The sequence below is a fragment of the Sus scrofa genome, chromosome 9, assembly GCF_054392235.1.
Source record: "Sus scrofa isolate SSC_HxYL_T2T_F1_AM1 chromosome 9, Sscrofa_HxYL_maternal_Yorkshire_Landrace_v2.0, whole genome shotgun sequence".
In the NCBI taxonomy this organism is placed as follows: Eukaryota; Metazoa; Chordata; class Mammalia; order Artiodactyla; family Suidae; genus Sus; species Sus scrofa.
The window spans coordinates 119,569,679-119,585,248 of NC_139391.1; the positions used below are offsets into that span (position 1 = coordinate 119,569,679).

Here is a 15,570-nt window from a genome sequence, read left to right on the forward strand (position 1 = left end):
AATGAAACCCCTGGGAAATGGAAAGGAGGCCTAAGTAGAAATGAGAGAATTGTGAGCTCTCAAAGAATCACAAAGTTCGAACCAAGCCCCCCTCCAAAACTAACAAAATTAAACCTCTCAATTAAATTTTTACATGTGTATGCATGTGAATGAGAGCTATCGCTGTCCAATGCTGTAGCACCCCCTCTAGCAATAAAGAGATTTTAAGCAAATGGTCTCCTTGGTAACTGAATTATATGAAAAATTCTATGTCTTTGCTCTTTGTGAGACAAATATGATAACCACTACATTACAGAAACACCTTGTCTCTTCTATTTATAAAGGCTTTAAAAGAGTCTTAGTAATAAAGACAAAGAAAGTTAAAGATCCAAAAATACTGCAGGTTGCTAGAGAAGGGTTAAAGTAAGAAAGAGGAAAACATGTGGAACGTTTTTAATGACCTCACATTCCTTTACACTGAGCAGAACGACATGGTGCAGTAATGCCTGTTTATCTTGCCTGTGGAGTTTGAACTGAAATGAGATTTTGTGCATGAGAATTTTTTTGTATGTGAACCATACAAAGATGTATAGGCTATAAGGTGTTATAATTAAAGGATAAATATTATTTCAAATTTCACATCCAAGCATAATTAGTTTATGTCATTTTCTTGTGAGATATTTTCTAAATGCTGTCATCTAAAAGGGATCCACTTGGCCTCCAGTTGTGCAGAATCCTTGATTTAAATATTTGTACCACATAAATACAAACTGCTCAGAAAGTCCCTGAAGTGTCTGGAAATTCCCCGAAGTCCCCCTACCTTTGTTCCAGTTGTAGCTTTACAAAGCTAGGCTAGCATGAGAAGAGGAGACTTTCTAAAATATTTCTGAAGTGCAAAATGTTAACTTATGCTCTACATTGAACTCACTTGATGTCAGCACTATTGTACTAGCTTTCTATTTGTTCTTCTGCCTCTACATACCCAATGCCAAGTTTGATTGTATCCTGTAAAAAGAACAGCTTTTGTTGATGGAGTGCTGACTAAACAATAGGCATCACACTAGCTAATTTATATTCCCCCTTTCACTGAATCCTTGCAACAATTCTTGAGGCAGCTCCTACCATTAGCCTCATTTTACAGATCAAGAATCTGAAACTCAAAGAGGTTATTTGTCTAAGAACAGTAAGTGTTAGCACTAGAACTCAAATTCAGAGCTGTCTGATTCCAAAGAATATGCCCTTAACCACTGGGCTATATTGCCGTTTTCTCTCATGCTAATATTATTTACATTATTTCAGAATATTGCCAAATCTTTTGGATAGTAGGCAGGTTTTAGTGTGTAACATTTTGATGTAGAAGAGTTGATTCAAGGCAGATCTTTGATCAAAATGCTGAAACAGGCTCTTATTATTTTATTTTGTGGTTCGTTTGACAGTTGCTTCTTAATTCAGATCTGCTTTAAATCTATTCTTGGAAAGACCTTTTTTTAAAAAAAAAAAATTGTGTTTAGTAGATTCTAAGTAATACTCCAGGAAAATGTAAAGTTTCGAAAGTGCTTAACCCAACTGATGGTCAATGCCAGGAAACTTGTCTGGTTTTGAGTTTGGAGTCGCAGCATCTCTCCAAGTGCACACACACACCCCAGAATGGAAGATTTGTGCAAATGTGCATGACTCCCTGGGTACCTGCAAGTGTGTTTAGCAGTAAATAAATCTTCAAGGAGGGGAATGAAATATTCCTTAAGCCAAATGTACTGTCTTTTCTCTAAATCTGACTTTCTTTGACTTCCACTTACCCAGACCTCAATTCTTGAGATGTCTTTGTTTCTTCCTTGTGCTTCACATCCAAACAGCACCAAGTCCAGTTGGTTTTTCCTTTATAATGTCATTTAGATGTGCCCATATTTTCCATTACACTGCAACCTTGATAAGTTAAACCCTTATTGTTCTCATAAATGACCTGCTGTGGCCTCCTAACAGAGTTCTTTATCTCCACTACCACCTTTGCAAATTCTTTTCCAATCACAGCCAGATTGGTTTCCCTAAAACTCTCTTTTATTATTTTACTTACTTGTTTAAAAGCCTTCCATGATTTCCCATTGCCAAGTGGATAAAGTTCAAACAGTTTTCCTTGGCATTCAAGGTCGTCACATCTGGCCCCAGATTACCTGGCCAAATTTACCTTCCATAACTATCACACATAAACCTTCTGTTCCACCAGACAGTTGCCTGAATATGTCTTGTAGATAGATTACTTCCACATTTGAATCACTCCTGGTTTACAAAATAAGTGCAGAGAACACTTTTTTTTTTTTTTGCTATTTCTTTGGGCCGCTCCCACGGCATATGGAGGTTCCCAGGCTAGGGGTCGAATTGGAGCTGTAGACACCGGCCTATGCCAGAGCCACAGCAATGCGGGATCCGAGCCGTGTCTGCAACCTACACCACAGCTCACTGCAACGCCGGATCCTTAACCCACTGAGCAAGGGCAGAGACCGAACCCGCAACCTCATGGTTCCTAGTCGGATTCGTTAACCACTGCTCCACGACGGGAACTCCAGAGAACACTTTTTATTTTATCACAACAATGCCAGGGTTTAGCTGAATTTTCTGATTAGTAATATTATTTACATAGTTTAATACCCTTAAAAAATAGGGAAGCTGTGTGTTTTAGAATCTTGTCATCTCTGAGTTACAAATTTAACTACAACCCAGGAATTTTGAGCATGTGACAGGTGTTCTGTTGTCTGCTTGAATTTGTGATAATTAAATTTACTGGCCTTTGGCCTTTCTCAGAGAGACCCAAGGGCTCTAGGTAAGCATTAGCTTTCTCATGTAACGCAGACACTGAAAAAATCCAAGTTGGTTTCTTTTTCTAGGCTTAAGTTAATTGGTGTGCTTGTTCGCCACTCTAAAATAATGATGCTTAAACGTAAATTGTCTTTTCTAAGCACTCAAAGTGAGGCAAAGGGGTAATGGAAAGAACACTAGATTTCAAGTCAGAAGATTTGGAGTTCAACTTAATGTTAAGTGACTTTGGACAAGTTGCTTAAACTCTCTGAACTTCAGTTCCTTCACCTGTAAAATTGGGATATTTAAGTATATTTAATAAGTATGCAGTGAGAATTAGGTCAGATAATATTCAAAGGCACTTGGAATCACATTTTATTAATTCTCACTTTTTTTTCACATTTCTGACACAAAGACTCATGTGACACCCAATGACATCTTGACATTCTGTTGTTGTTTAGTTGATGGTGTTTGTTTCTTTCTTGGTGGCACATAAAAGGGTGGTGTGTCTTAAAATCAGTGCTGTCTTAGACTTGATGAAATATGGTGATTGGTTCTCTCTCCCTCAAGGCTGCATGACATATGCACCCTCTGCATTCTCATCCTGCCACAAAATGCCCCACCCCTAAGACTCATACAAATTGTTCATATTTTAGTGTGTTTTCATACACCTGTTAACTGTGGAACCTTATGTCAGACCTCATCACAGTTAAGCTCCAGAAAACAGAGAATGCATCACTCAAAAAAAAACCCAACTTGCATAATTATATATGATTCTGTCTTTAATAAATATTGCCCTATTGGTGTTAATTCCATTTTTGAGACAACAATGAAACCTGGGATCTTACTAGTAGTCCAGTGACTTTGGTAAAAATCTATGTGTAGGGCTGAGGATACCAAGGAATGCATAAATTGTGTTACAACATAGGTTTCCCTATGTCACTGTGTCCTCTCAGACATACTGCAGCTTACCTCCTCATACCTTCTGTCCTCTATAAGCCAGGCAGCCTCAGGCAACATCTTGGAAATGCTTGTACAGCCAACAGACCTTGTTCTGGGGATGGCAAAGTTTGGCGCTCTTATCAACTCATCTGTGGTTTTCTTTACTGTTGATAGTTGTAAGATATAGGGGGAAACTGTTCCTGGCACCAATACTGAGGATTAGGAGGTTGATGAAGAAAATAAGAGTAAATAGATGCATGATGAAAAAAAAAGAATGACAGTAACAACAACAAAAACAGATGCACGATGCATTTCCTTTTCCCAGAATGGGCTTTTGTGAACTGTCCACAGGCTCTGAACCAGTTTAATCATTCAATCACTCACGCATTACCACTTTTTACTTTTCTGTGGTGACCTGACAGGTTAAAGACTTCATAAATTCTGAGCTCCTAGCACAGTTATATTCTTCAGAGGACCAAAATACTCTGATGGAGGAATCTGCAGAGCAGGCACAGCGCCGAGATGAGATGCTTCGAATGTACCAAGCCCTTAAAGAAGCCCTTGTGGTCATCGGGGACATCAACACCGCCACTACGTTCACGCCAGCACCACCTCCTGTGGACGACTCCTGGATACAGCATTCCCGCAGGTAGGAAGGTGACTGGGTCACCTGAGGCCTCCCAGCTTGTCCAGTTCATTTTGTGAATGTGCTTCCCTTAAGTAAGATGAACCTAAAGAAAAAAGAAGGGAAAAGATATTTAAGTCCAGCAGTGAGAGAGAGGGTCAGATGATCCTAACTCCTTTTAAAACCAAGCACAGTATATCCTTGTAGTGGAATATTACGCAGCTATCAAAAAGAATAAGTTCTGTAAGTACTGAAATTGGTCTCTGTCCCCAGGTCCCCCCCTCCAAGCCCCACCACCCAGAGAAGGCCAACACTGAGTGCACCCCTCCCACGGCCTGCTTCCGGCCGGGGGCCGGCACCTGCCATCCCTTCCCCTGGACCTCACTCCGGGGCACCCCCAGTACCATTCCGGCCCGGCCCGCTACCTCCCTTCCCCAACAGCAGCGACTCGTTCGGGGCACCTCCACAGGTTCCGTCACGGCCCACCAGGGCCCCCCCAAGTGTACCAAGGTGAGTGTTGAGTGCACGGCCAAAATCGGGATGGGGGCAGGGGGATGCCCTTCAGTTCTCTTCTTATAGCATAACAGACAAAATTGACTTGGAAAAGAAAATGGCAAAGATTCTGTTATAACGTTGCAGTTTTCCCCTGGGAGGGGCATCCTAGGAAGATGGCTAAGCCTGTGACATCCTTTAGAAACCGGTATGTGGCCAGAAACTCTCCTTTCTCAACTGGCACAAACTAAATGGGACCAGAGAAACCTGGGTCCAAATGAATGACGTTTTGGCAGCTGTTTGAAACTTTTGACGGAGAGCTTTGAAATGAAAGAGCTGGTGGCTGGGCTGCTGCAAGCTGTGTGCTCCCTAGATCATGAGAGCATCGAGCTAAGGCCTGGCCTTCTCTCTTACCAAAGGGATTCTAGAAAACCACTGACTTCAAGTAGTATTAGCCCTCTGAACTCTGATCCTTGAAACCAATATTATTAAATTTAATGTAGGCCAGATAGAAACATGGCTGATTAATCTGCAATTCTTTTTTAAAAATTATGCATAGAAATTTAAAAACGACATATGATTGCTTTGTGCAGTCTCTCAACCATATATATATATATATATATATATGTAAGATAGAATATTGTATATTTGAATAATACATTTTGGCATTTGTAAGCAGATTTTCAGGCTTAATTGTGAAACAAAATAGCTAACAAATAGATGGAACTTAAAACATGTATACATATAGTTGAAGCTATATTCTCACCTTCGTACATTTATAGTTAATAGATGTACAATATGTATACATAGAAGATTTTGAAAAGAGGGGGAATTAGGATTTTTTTCTCAAGGTGAGAAATTTTAAAAGGAAAGAAAATAGCCCATACAAAAAGTTATTTTTTTAGAAGTTCAATTCAGAGGATTAAAATATTTGGATGCTCCATGAAGGAAAATCTTACTATACATGTACTGTAAAAAGAGAAGTGACTTCTGCCCACCCATAAAGCCTGAGTCACCTCATCCTCTGATTATGGTGCTTATGTTTATTTTGATCTTCAGGCTGTTGCATGTAGTAGAAAAGAAGGGCATCTTAAACCACTAAACAAAGGGAGATGTAACAGGAGTAGGGGGGATGTGGAATCAGAAGACCTGCTTTGCCACAGGCCCTGGGCAAATCCTTTAACTGAGCCAGGCGTTCCTCATCTCTGAAATAAAGACATAACAAGGTTGTTGCCCAAATCATATGAGACGAGGTATTTCAAAGTCTCACAAACTGGAAGGCACTGTTGTTGTTACTGTCATCATCACTTTGTCCCCATCAAAGAGGATGTTATGTATTCTCAAACCTATATTTTTTTTTTCTTTAACCTCAATAGGTTTGGTTCATAATTTGTTGGAACTGAGCTAAATTTCTAGTAATAACAACAAACACAGTAGCTAAGAATAATATGTGAGCTCTCAACATATGCTAGGCACTGTCCTAAGGGCTTCGCAGGTACATTTTTATTTAATGCTCACAACAACCCCATGCGATAGATTATTATCCATTTTACACATAAGGCACAGAGGTTAAGCAGCTTCCCCAAGGCGGTTCAACCAGGCACTAATAGAGCTGGGCTTTAATCCCCAGCAGTCTGATCCAGAGCCCGGTTTCCTAACCACAATATCAGAGTTTCTCCACCTCAGCAGTACTGACATGTTTGTTGTGGGAGCTGTACTGTGCATGCTATGATGTTTAGCAGCATCCTGGCCTCTTCCCACTGGGTAGTAGCCACACTCCCCCAGTTGTAACCACTAAAAATGTCTTCAGACATTGCCTCCGGTGGGCAGGTAGCGTATAAAATCTCCCTCCCCTTGAGAACCACTGCACTGCAGTATTAAAAGGTCGTCCCTTCCATGTAAACAAGTATGAAGACCAGCATTGAGCTTCACTACAAGCAAGATTAAATGATTGTTTTAGGAAATTTCAAATTGACTGGGAAAGGGTCTGCCGTTGTGCAAAGAAGGTGTAGCGGCCATGGGGGTAGGGGTGTTGGGAGGAGGAAAATGGGAGTCCCATACAGGAGCCTTGAAGTCAGCTACTTTGTCTGTTTCGCTATTAGAAGGAACCTGAGCAACCTAGTGGCGCATGTCCTCAGGAATGAACATGCATGTCTTTGCCTGCTCGCTTGGCTGCTTTACCTCTTGGTTTCAGATAAGCTGGCTTGCCGGTACCCTACAGAGATACTGCTGAATGCTAAATTGATTTGTAAAGCTGGGTGGAGTCACCCTTGGTATTTCCGAGCTCACACTCAGAAGGTGGTGGGCAGGAATCAGGCTCTGGGACCTGTGCTGGAGAGGGGAAGCCGCCAGATTTCAGGCATCTTGCACTGGGGCATTTATAGGACAACAGTTGTGTTATTCAAAATTTCAGAGTATTCTCAAGTTAGAGCCAGGCTTAACTTGATCTGGCCTTACAAAGAGTCTCAAATGTAAAACAGAAATGAGGGTTCAGAGTAAAAGAGGAAAGTTGGTTGTTTTCTGCTGAGCCTCCAATTTTCAGCGCCAGTTCAGCGCATTGGGAGGGAAATCCTGGGGGGGTTGGGGTCACCTGAGAAAGAGCAAGAAAGAAAGACTCTGTCAGGATCCTTGTGCCTATTAAAGTTTAGCTTTAGATGGAGAATTCTGACCACATAAAGTCTGTTTTTAATAAAAGCCAGAGCAGGAATCCTACCAAATGCAAGCCAGAAATAGGGTTTAAGATTTCAAAAAAAGAGAGAGAGAGAGAAAAGGAAAGAGAGACAAAGATAGAAAGAAAGAAAGAAAGAAAGAAAGAAAGAAAGAAAGAAAGAAAGAGCTGAGGGAAACTCTCGTTGAAACTTCACCTTGTTCTATTTATTTATATACTCTCTTTTCCCTTCATGCTTTGCCTCCATTTTCTCTATTAAAAACGTAAAAAAAAAAAAACAAAAAAACTTGAAATGCCATTATCCATCATCTCCAGAAAAACAACCCTTAGCTTTCCAAGAAGGAAGTTCAATTTTTTTTTTTCCAGTTCTTTGCTTTCTTAAGGGCCCTTTCTCCCTTTTATCTGAAACCAGAAACTCATAACGTGACAAGACAGCACAAGCTGTGTCCCGCCGGCTCCCTGTTGGGCTTTAATATCACAAAGGCAAAAACTGAACTATTAGAGGCAAAAGATTCTGCCGTTCGGCATGTGCCTCTGCATAGTTTTCTTCTGGATAACTGGAGATTTCATTAGCAAGTTATGATCTTCACTTTTCAGAGTAGATATTGATTGTAACCCTATTCTGATGCAATGAAATCACTTGCAATTGTACAGACACCATGAACATTCTGCTTTTTTTTTAGAAAAAAAGATTATTATTATATCTTTCCATTCCAATAAGAGGAAGGAGAGGGGCTGATGGAGTCATTTTTGGCCCAGTTTTTCTCAGCTGCTCAAGCTGTTCCGGTTTATGTGTGAAGAGTCTTTCAGTGAGGGAGCTAGAAATATTGCAAACTACGTGCTTGTTTTAATTAATTCCACCTGAAGAAGGGGAGCATCTCTATCCCAAAAAGACTCACCAGTGTAAATGCTTCTGTCATTAGTAAGTTGAGTGTACGTAAATCTGATTTGTGGAACATTTTCTGTTGCCAGAATGTTTGGTGTGTACCTCCCCTTCTCACCTCCATCTACTTCTCTGAAGGGGCTGAAACCCAGTTGAAAAATCCCAGCCAGTCTCGTCCTTGTTCAGCAAGATGATCTTAAACAGACATCAGTACCTCTTTAGGGGCCCTATTCTCTTACTTGAAGATCCTAATCTTCACCAAACACTAACTGTAGGACTGATGTCACTATTTTCGATTACAGCTTCTTAAAATTAGCTAATTGGGAATCACAGCCTTTGACATTAACAGAACAAATTAACTGAATCAGAGTGTTTTTTCTGGCAACACCCGACCCTGGCATTATTTGACTCATTTGTCTTCCCCCCTTTCCTGGGACTAAGCTATTTGCAAGGGTCAAAAGTGAAGAAGGGAGGGGGGAAGGGTCTCTATCCAAGGAAAAGCAAACCCCATTTACCTCATCCCCCAGTCTTCTATTTTTTAAAAAAGAAATGTTTTTGAAAAGTAAAAGTCCTTTCTGTTAACCACCCTTGTTGCCAAGTCTGATAGTGGCTTTTATAATGGCAAGAGTGAATCAGAAGGAAAGTTTGGCTTTTACTCTAGCTCATCCACATGACAGAAGCACAATGTGGAAACCAAGGAATGCTTTACTGAGAGTCTCTGGAGAGCCCCTGGGTGAAGCTGGTGTCCCTGCAGTGCAGAAACAGCCCTGGAGTAGAGTAGCATTAGGATGATTGCAGGGCTTCCTACTTATGCTCCTTCCATGACTCCTAAGATTTCCCTGATTTTACCTGGCACACTTTAAGAGTCTCATCCCAGTCCCACATTCTTAGTCATTTACCACCAAACTCAATGGCCAAAGATACATCAATTTCGCTACACAAAGAGACAAGCCAGGCATTCACGTTCTTTTCTTTACAGAGGCAGAAGCCATTTGGATGTGGTTTTCTTTACAATTTAGGTGAATCTTATTTTAAATGTTTGCCCTTGATGCTCTTCTGTGATCTGTCTCCTTTACCTATTTTATATGTTGATTTGATTGACAACACAGAATCCCTCTCATTCAGAAATAAGGTCTCCCTGTTTTGTTTTGTTTTCAGCCAGTCCCCCAAATTTTGAGTAAGAACAAACCCATGATTCTTATGAGTGTGTCTTTGCATCCCTAACATCAAGGTTTGGTGCCACGAAGGACGAAGCTGCCGAGCCTTGAAGTCGTGGGCTCAGGGTTCACAAACAGTTAAGCGGCTTGTGTGCCTATCCTGTGTCTGATTCCCCAGCAATCATGTACTGGAAACATCCTGACTTACTCCCTCCTCGACAGCCCTCTAAAAGTATGACTTCTTTTAGCAGCTGAGTGTCTTTGGACAAATGATGAATTCATCTCGTGATTTCTATTTCAGCCATGAGCTTTCTATTTTCCTCAACATCCTTCCCCTTTAAAACAAACACATAAATTTATGATTAGGTGTTGTGATTTTTTTCAGGGAACAGTTTTTATATTTAGCAACTGGATTTAAAAGTCAAGCAAGGATTTTTTAAAAGTGTAATTGCCGAGAATAGAAACAACTTTGAGGTATTCTTTATGATTCTTAATATCTAAGGCATCTCATGAGGTTACTGTGTTACAAAATTTGTCACTGAAATCCCAAATGTAATTAATAACTTGTTGCAGGTTTAACATGAATTGTCATAATGCTTAACATATTTTAATGAAAATAGGAATTTGGCTACAAGCTGCTCACTAAAGAAAATGTCCAATTTAATTTGAGCCCCTCAGTTAAATATTTCATCAAAATCATTCAAATGCCACAATGATTCTGGTTGTAACCTAATAATTCACTGAAGTGAATCGATGGTTAATGTCAAAGGTTTTCATTCTTCAGGTCTTGGTTTCACTCTGGTTCAAGTGAAAATAAAATTAGTCTGGTGGTTTCCTTTTTGGGTCTAGCAAACTTGAGTCTACTTTACACAAACATCTCCATCCCGCCACAGTCCAGAATGACTGGCAGACTGTTTAGGCAAGACCCAGGAATTTGGGAGCTTTGCAAATGTGTCAAGGTAGATGTCAGATTGCCTTTCCCTTTTTATTGTGCCCTTTAGCTTACCTTTCCAAACATCCCAAGTTGCAGGAGAGTACAAGAAAAAGGAGAATAGGAAAGGATCTACATGAGGCAAATACAAACAACAAGAAGTGCAGATAGGCAGGGGAGGCAGTAAATATAACAATATACGGCTGCTGGCCCGTGGTAAAGTGGCACTGAGTTATTAACGGAACACAACTGTTTCCACATCCCATGACAAAAAATAGCAAATAGCTCTGTCATTGTTCTCATTTGGGACTCTAAATTGCTAAGTTTCAGTACTGCAGGGAAAGCCCTTCTGAGTTTCAGGGGACCCAGCCCTGCCCCTGGCTTCACCTGATTAAGGAAGACAGCCAAGACGGGAGTCTGGCAAGAGAGCCACTGACCAGTGAAAAATGCACAGTTGATAATTATTATTCTTCCCGTAGCCAGTCAGCAGCAAACTGTCACCAGTCGGAATCTGCTGAATGTTCCTATATACAAGTTGATGTCAGCTCAAAGAAAAGAAAAGAAAACAGTTCTACCCAGTGTAAGCAGACCCATGGTCTTGTAGACACACGAAGGCTAATACTTCTCTTTTATCCCTGCCCTCTTTTATCTCCCTTGCTGTAAGAAGAGACTGATTTTACAGGGAAAGTCTTCACGTTCAGGCAGTTATTGTCAGATGGCATGTTTTTTAGTGACTCCAGAGATTCATGGCACAACGTGATCCATGGCTTTTGCACCTTTAAATTTTAATCTAAACGGCAAACTCCAAGAGTGAGCTGCTGGGCGCTTCTTCCTCCCTTCTGACTTATCAGCTACAAGGAAAAATGAGAAGTGAAATTTAGCTTACTAGAGCTGCTTTAGCCGATAAACAGCCAGGAAATTAAAGACGAAAATGTAAATGCTGCGTCTTTCACTCAGAATGTGCTCTACATGCCCACCTCCAGCAACATGAGAAAGGAGCTGAGGATTTAGCTGAGGGTTTGATGGCTTTTGTCTGCTTGTCATAACTTGATTTCTGCTTAAACATAGAATTTTTAAATGCCCGACGTTGAAACCTTTAGCTTACTCTAGCCAACATATTGTAACCCTTGACTAGGGGAGCCTCTGAATCTAAACACGTATTTACACCCTTTAGTTGCCAAATGAAATCCATCTGGCTTACCAAGTGCTGCTGCCAAAAGAATATTACACTTTTGGTCTGGCCAGTATTTTTAAGTGCGGGGGAAGGGGGAGGGCGGCCTTGGAGAGGCCTTGGGTTTGTGAGAATCTGCATGTGTATTGATGCCACATTATCGGTATTAGATCATATGGCAGTTCTGACCAGAAAGAGAATTCCTACAGAGAGCAAAGTTGAAAGCCACAACGAATTGAGGAATTGAGGCAACCTCATCTTGGCATGATGCTTTCCTTTCTTTCTGGCTACTTTTCAGGCATCAGAGCCACATGATAGGCAAACCCGCAAATAGCAAGTACTCTAATTTCTGGAATTATTTTAACCATTCCCATAAACATCAGGAAATGTCCACTCCTGTTTTCCAGTCAAAATTATCTGCTCACATGAATTGTAGAAAGAACACATTCCATCGAAAGATCAGGGGGAAAAAATGCTTAATCAAAATGGCAAATAGTAAAATTCTCAATCACTCATGGTCAATGACAAGACCAGGCCTTCTTGAATTTAATTGCTCAGACACATGGAGAATTCCAGATCTTTACAGAGTCAGCATTTTTCCCCAATGGGGTTAGTTTAAAGCCTGAAAAACAGGGTATTATTGTTCTTGCTGCTCTTATGGGAAGACAGTCCATGAGCAAGTTTATATAAAATTTAGAAATAAGCTGTACTCCCTCCCTGGTTTTGTTGTTGTTGTTGTCGTTGCTGCTGTTGTTTGTAGCAAGGCTGGTGAACCAACTGAGAGAGAGAAAGGTCAAGACTAGGTAACCACCAATTAGATATACCACCATAAGTGAATCCCTAACCTTCCTCTGGCAATTTTGAAAACCAAGAGAAAGGGGACCTCAGGTGCCTTTGAATATGATTTGGGAAATAATCTTATTTTATAATCAGATATGTCAGTTGCCTCCACCATGTAAATATTACCTATATTAGGTTTCAGATTTCCATGAGCAGCCTTGTCTAAATTTCAGTATATATTGCACTCATCTAGGATGAGACCTTCGATGAGAGTAAGAGATAAGAAAGCCTTTTTCAGGATATTTTGTAGCCCAGAGAATCTGAAAAGGAATCACTCCACTTGGGAATGGGTAATTATGTAAGATAAATCCTGTACCATGTGTATTTTTAAAGTTTATGTTAGGATTACTCTCAAAGCCAATTTTAAGAGTGAATGAAGTTTTTCCCTCAAATAAATCTCCCCCTAGTCTCATGCTTAAGGGTCTTTGCCAGAAAGTCTGCACCCGGCTTTGCCTTTAGACCACTATTCATGGAGGAAAAGCTATAAAAACTGAGGAAAATGTCTACTTATTTTTAAAACAACTGGAATTTCTTTTTGCTTCTTAGTAGTATTGGAAAATATTTTAATAACTAAAATAATAAAACTTCATGTGAAACAAATTCTACCTTAATTATTGCCTCTTGGGGTGGAAAATTAAAGAAACATTAATAAATGTGTTAACTAGAGAAACCACTGCAGTAATTTCCCTCCACGTATCTGGGTCTAAAGTCAAAATAAAACCCATGCTGTACATATCCTTTGAGAGAACGCAAACTTAGAGTTTTAGCTCTAACAATAGTAGTTTCAGAACACTCAGGACTGAGATTAATAGACCAGAAAAATCCCTGTGATTCATCAGCAGACTTTGATTAACCTACTTAAATGCTTTATAGTTCATTTTAGGAATCTGTAATGAGGGACGATGATATGATTGCTTGATTTGTTTTAATATTTCAAACACTCTAAATTACCCCCTTACCATCTTAATACTTGAAAACGAATAAGTATTCGAAAACTCATTTTAAAGCATCATATCTTTGAATAAACATATTGAAATGGTGTTTCTCACTTTTGCTTAAAACTTTGGTGTGTGATTGATGACCTCTTGTAGGTTTCCTTCTTTTTTACTACCCTCGCCTCCTTCCATCCGGGACATTTTCTCTTTGATATGCAGTGTTTACTCAATCTTCTAGGTGACCAAACAACACTTGGGGCACTTGTACTAATAACTATTGCTGCTATGTTGTTCCTGTCCCTGTAGAGCAAGAAGTCTCAGTGAAATATTCTTGAGAGTCAACAAGGAATCTTTGCAATTTACGAGTCCTTTCATAGTCTCCGTAGACTGTTCAGTATTCTGTCTAAATGTAGTTATTTTTTTATCATGAGAGTTAGCTTTTCTATTTTCGTCTATGGATTTCATACCACTTATTAAAGCGCATTTTATGTTGTAAAAATATGTGGCTAGAATAATGAAGGTAACACTGACCCTTGTCTCCAGTCCAGAAAGCAAATCAGAAAAGCAAGGCTTTAGGACATTTCTCTTTACGGTATTCTCATTGCACTCCTGCTTTGCACCCTAGTCTTTCTGAGTCCGCTTGTCTCGCACTTGGGCCCTACACCCAATCATACAGGACAGTCTTCCTTTGGTTACTCCGGCCGGACACCTGCCTTCTAGCTGTGTTTGGCGGGCCAGCAGGATGAGGTAATAATCAGAAGAAAATGTTCTGGTTCTTTGGCCTCATCTGCACACAACATTATTCAAAACAGTTTTCTGTGAGTGAGAACAGAGTTGCTTTGAGATCCTACAGTGCAGCATTCTGTGGGGGTTAGGAAGAACAAAACTGTAAACTTTTTTGATACCTTCTAGAATAATAGAAATATAAATTATTTCTGCCCTTGCCCATGCTCTCAGTGATGTTTACAGACAGATAGATGTAGAAATGGAAACCTTTCCTTTGTAAACATTCTGGCTTTACTCTCTTCAGGTCCCGCCATCTCCTTAAGCACAGCTCCCAGGGTCATTACAGCAGTGTTTTCCTAAAAGCATCTTTTGTGGACTATTTCTCCAAGATGATGGCAGTCTTTGTAAGACAGATGCCTAAAAGACATATGGTTTTCATAGATTTTTCTGTCTAGACTAGCTTTATTTAGTGACTTTGGGTCTGAATTGGTCTAGTTAAAGTTTCTGTAGGAGCTTGTATAAAATTTTTAAATGTGGGCACACTGCATTTACCATTAAGGTGTAAAACAAAAAGTTTGACTTCTTATTGGCGAGTGAGTAAAAGGGATGGGTTGAAAATTTCCTTCGGGTTAAGTAATTCTGATCATCCTGTATGCTCAGCCGTTCATTCCTCTCCCACAGCACTGTCCAAAATGGAAAGGCTTACCCTAAAAATCCAGTAACTCTTAAATTCATATGCTTCTCACTCTTTTTTCTGAATAAATTCTTTGTATTCCAGTTGTGTGTGTGTGTGTGTGTGTGTGTGTGTGTGTGTGTGTGTGTGTGTGTGTTAGAAAGCTCTAATTCCTTCTGCAGACTCTTTACATGGCCCAAGGGACATATGATTCCTTGCCCTTTTAGCACCAGTTTTTACAAACACAGCATTTCCCTCATTTTAAAAAAGCGCCCAACAAGCCACTGAGTAAAGGAAACGAACATTCAGGAATTTTTGTATGCGCCTTCAAACGCCGATGAAATTTTCGTTTTAAAATGTGGTTTTTGAGCCTGTGTCAAAGACTCATTTAGAAACAATATGACCCTTCAGGAGGAAAAGAATAGTTTCTAGACTTGCCAAGAAATCGGCCTTTTGCTCTCTGTTTTGTAAGAGCTAACACCACACATCCATTCCCAGTTTAACTGCATATCAGAACGAAGAGGCTCATGGAAGGGAGAAAATGTGGGCTGTTCTGTCTCCACCAGTCTCATCACTTGGCTTCGCACTAAGCATTTAATTGGACTCGGTCACATATTTGTCCACTGACATGGCAGCTTGCAAGGCACACTGCCTCTCTGTTTTTCTGTTTGCTTTCAGCTTTTTTGTTTTTAAATTTTGAAATCTAAGGCATGTTAGAGCTCCTCCTGCTGGAATCTTTCTTTCTAAGTCCCCGGGAT

At 40.2% G+C, this 15,570-nt stretch overlaps 1 protein-coding gene across 27 annotated transcripts in view; it reads left to right on the plus strand.

The window, feature by feature from the left end:
- DNM3 (dynamin 3) overlaps positions 1–15,570 on the plus strand; it is a 542,852-nt gene that overhangs the window by 508,018 nt on the left and 19,264 nt on the right. For 21 of the 27 annotated variants that reach the window (XR_014816234.1, XR_014816231.1, XR_014816226.1 and 18 more), the window contains 2 exons: positions 4,134–4,360; positions 4,610–4,846. Coding sequence is in view for 16 of the 27 variants with exons in the window: in XM_021063644.2 (XP_020919303.1) it covers positions 4,134–4,360; positions 4,610–4,846 (464 nt within the window). In the remaining 11 variants the exon portion in view is untranslated. Of the gene's footprint in view, positions 1–4,133; positions 4,361–4,609; positions 4,847–9,610; positions 13,540–15,570 lie in introns of those variants that run through there. The other 6 variants (XR_014816233.1, XR_014816227.1, XR_014816230.1 and 3 more) reach the window with 2 other exon arrangements.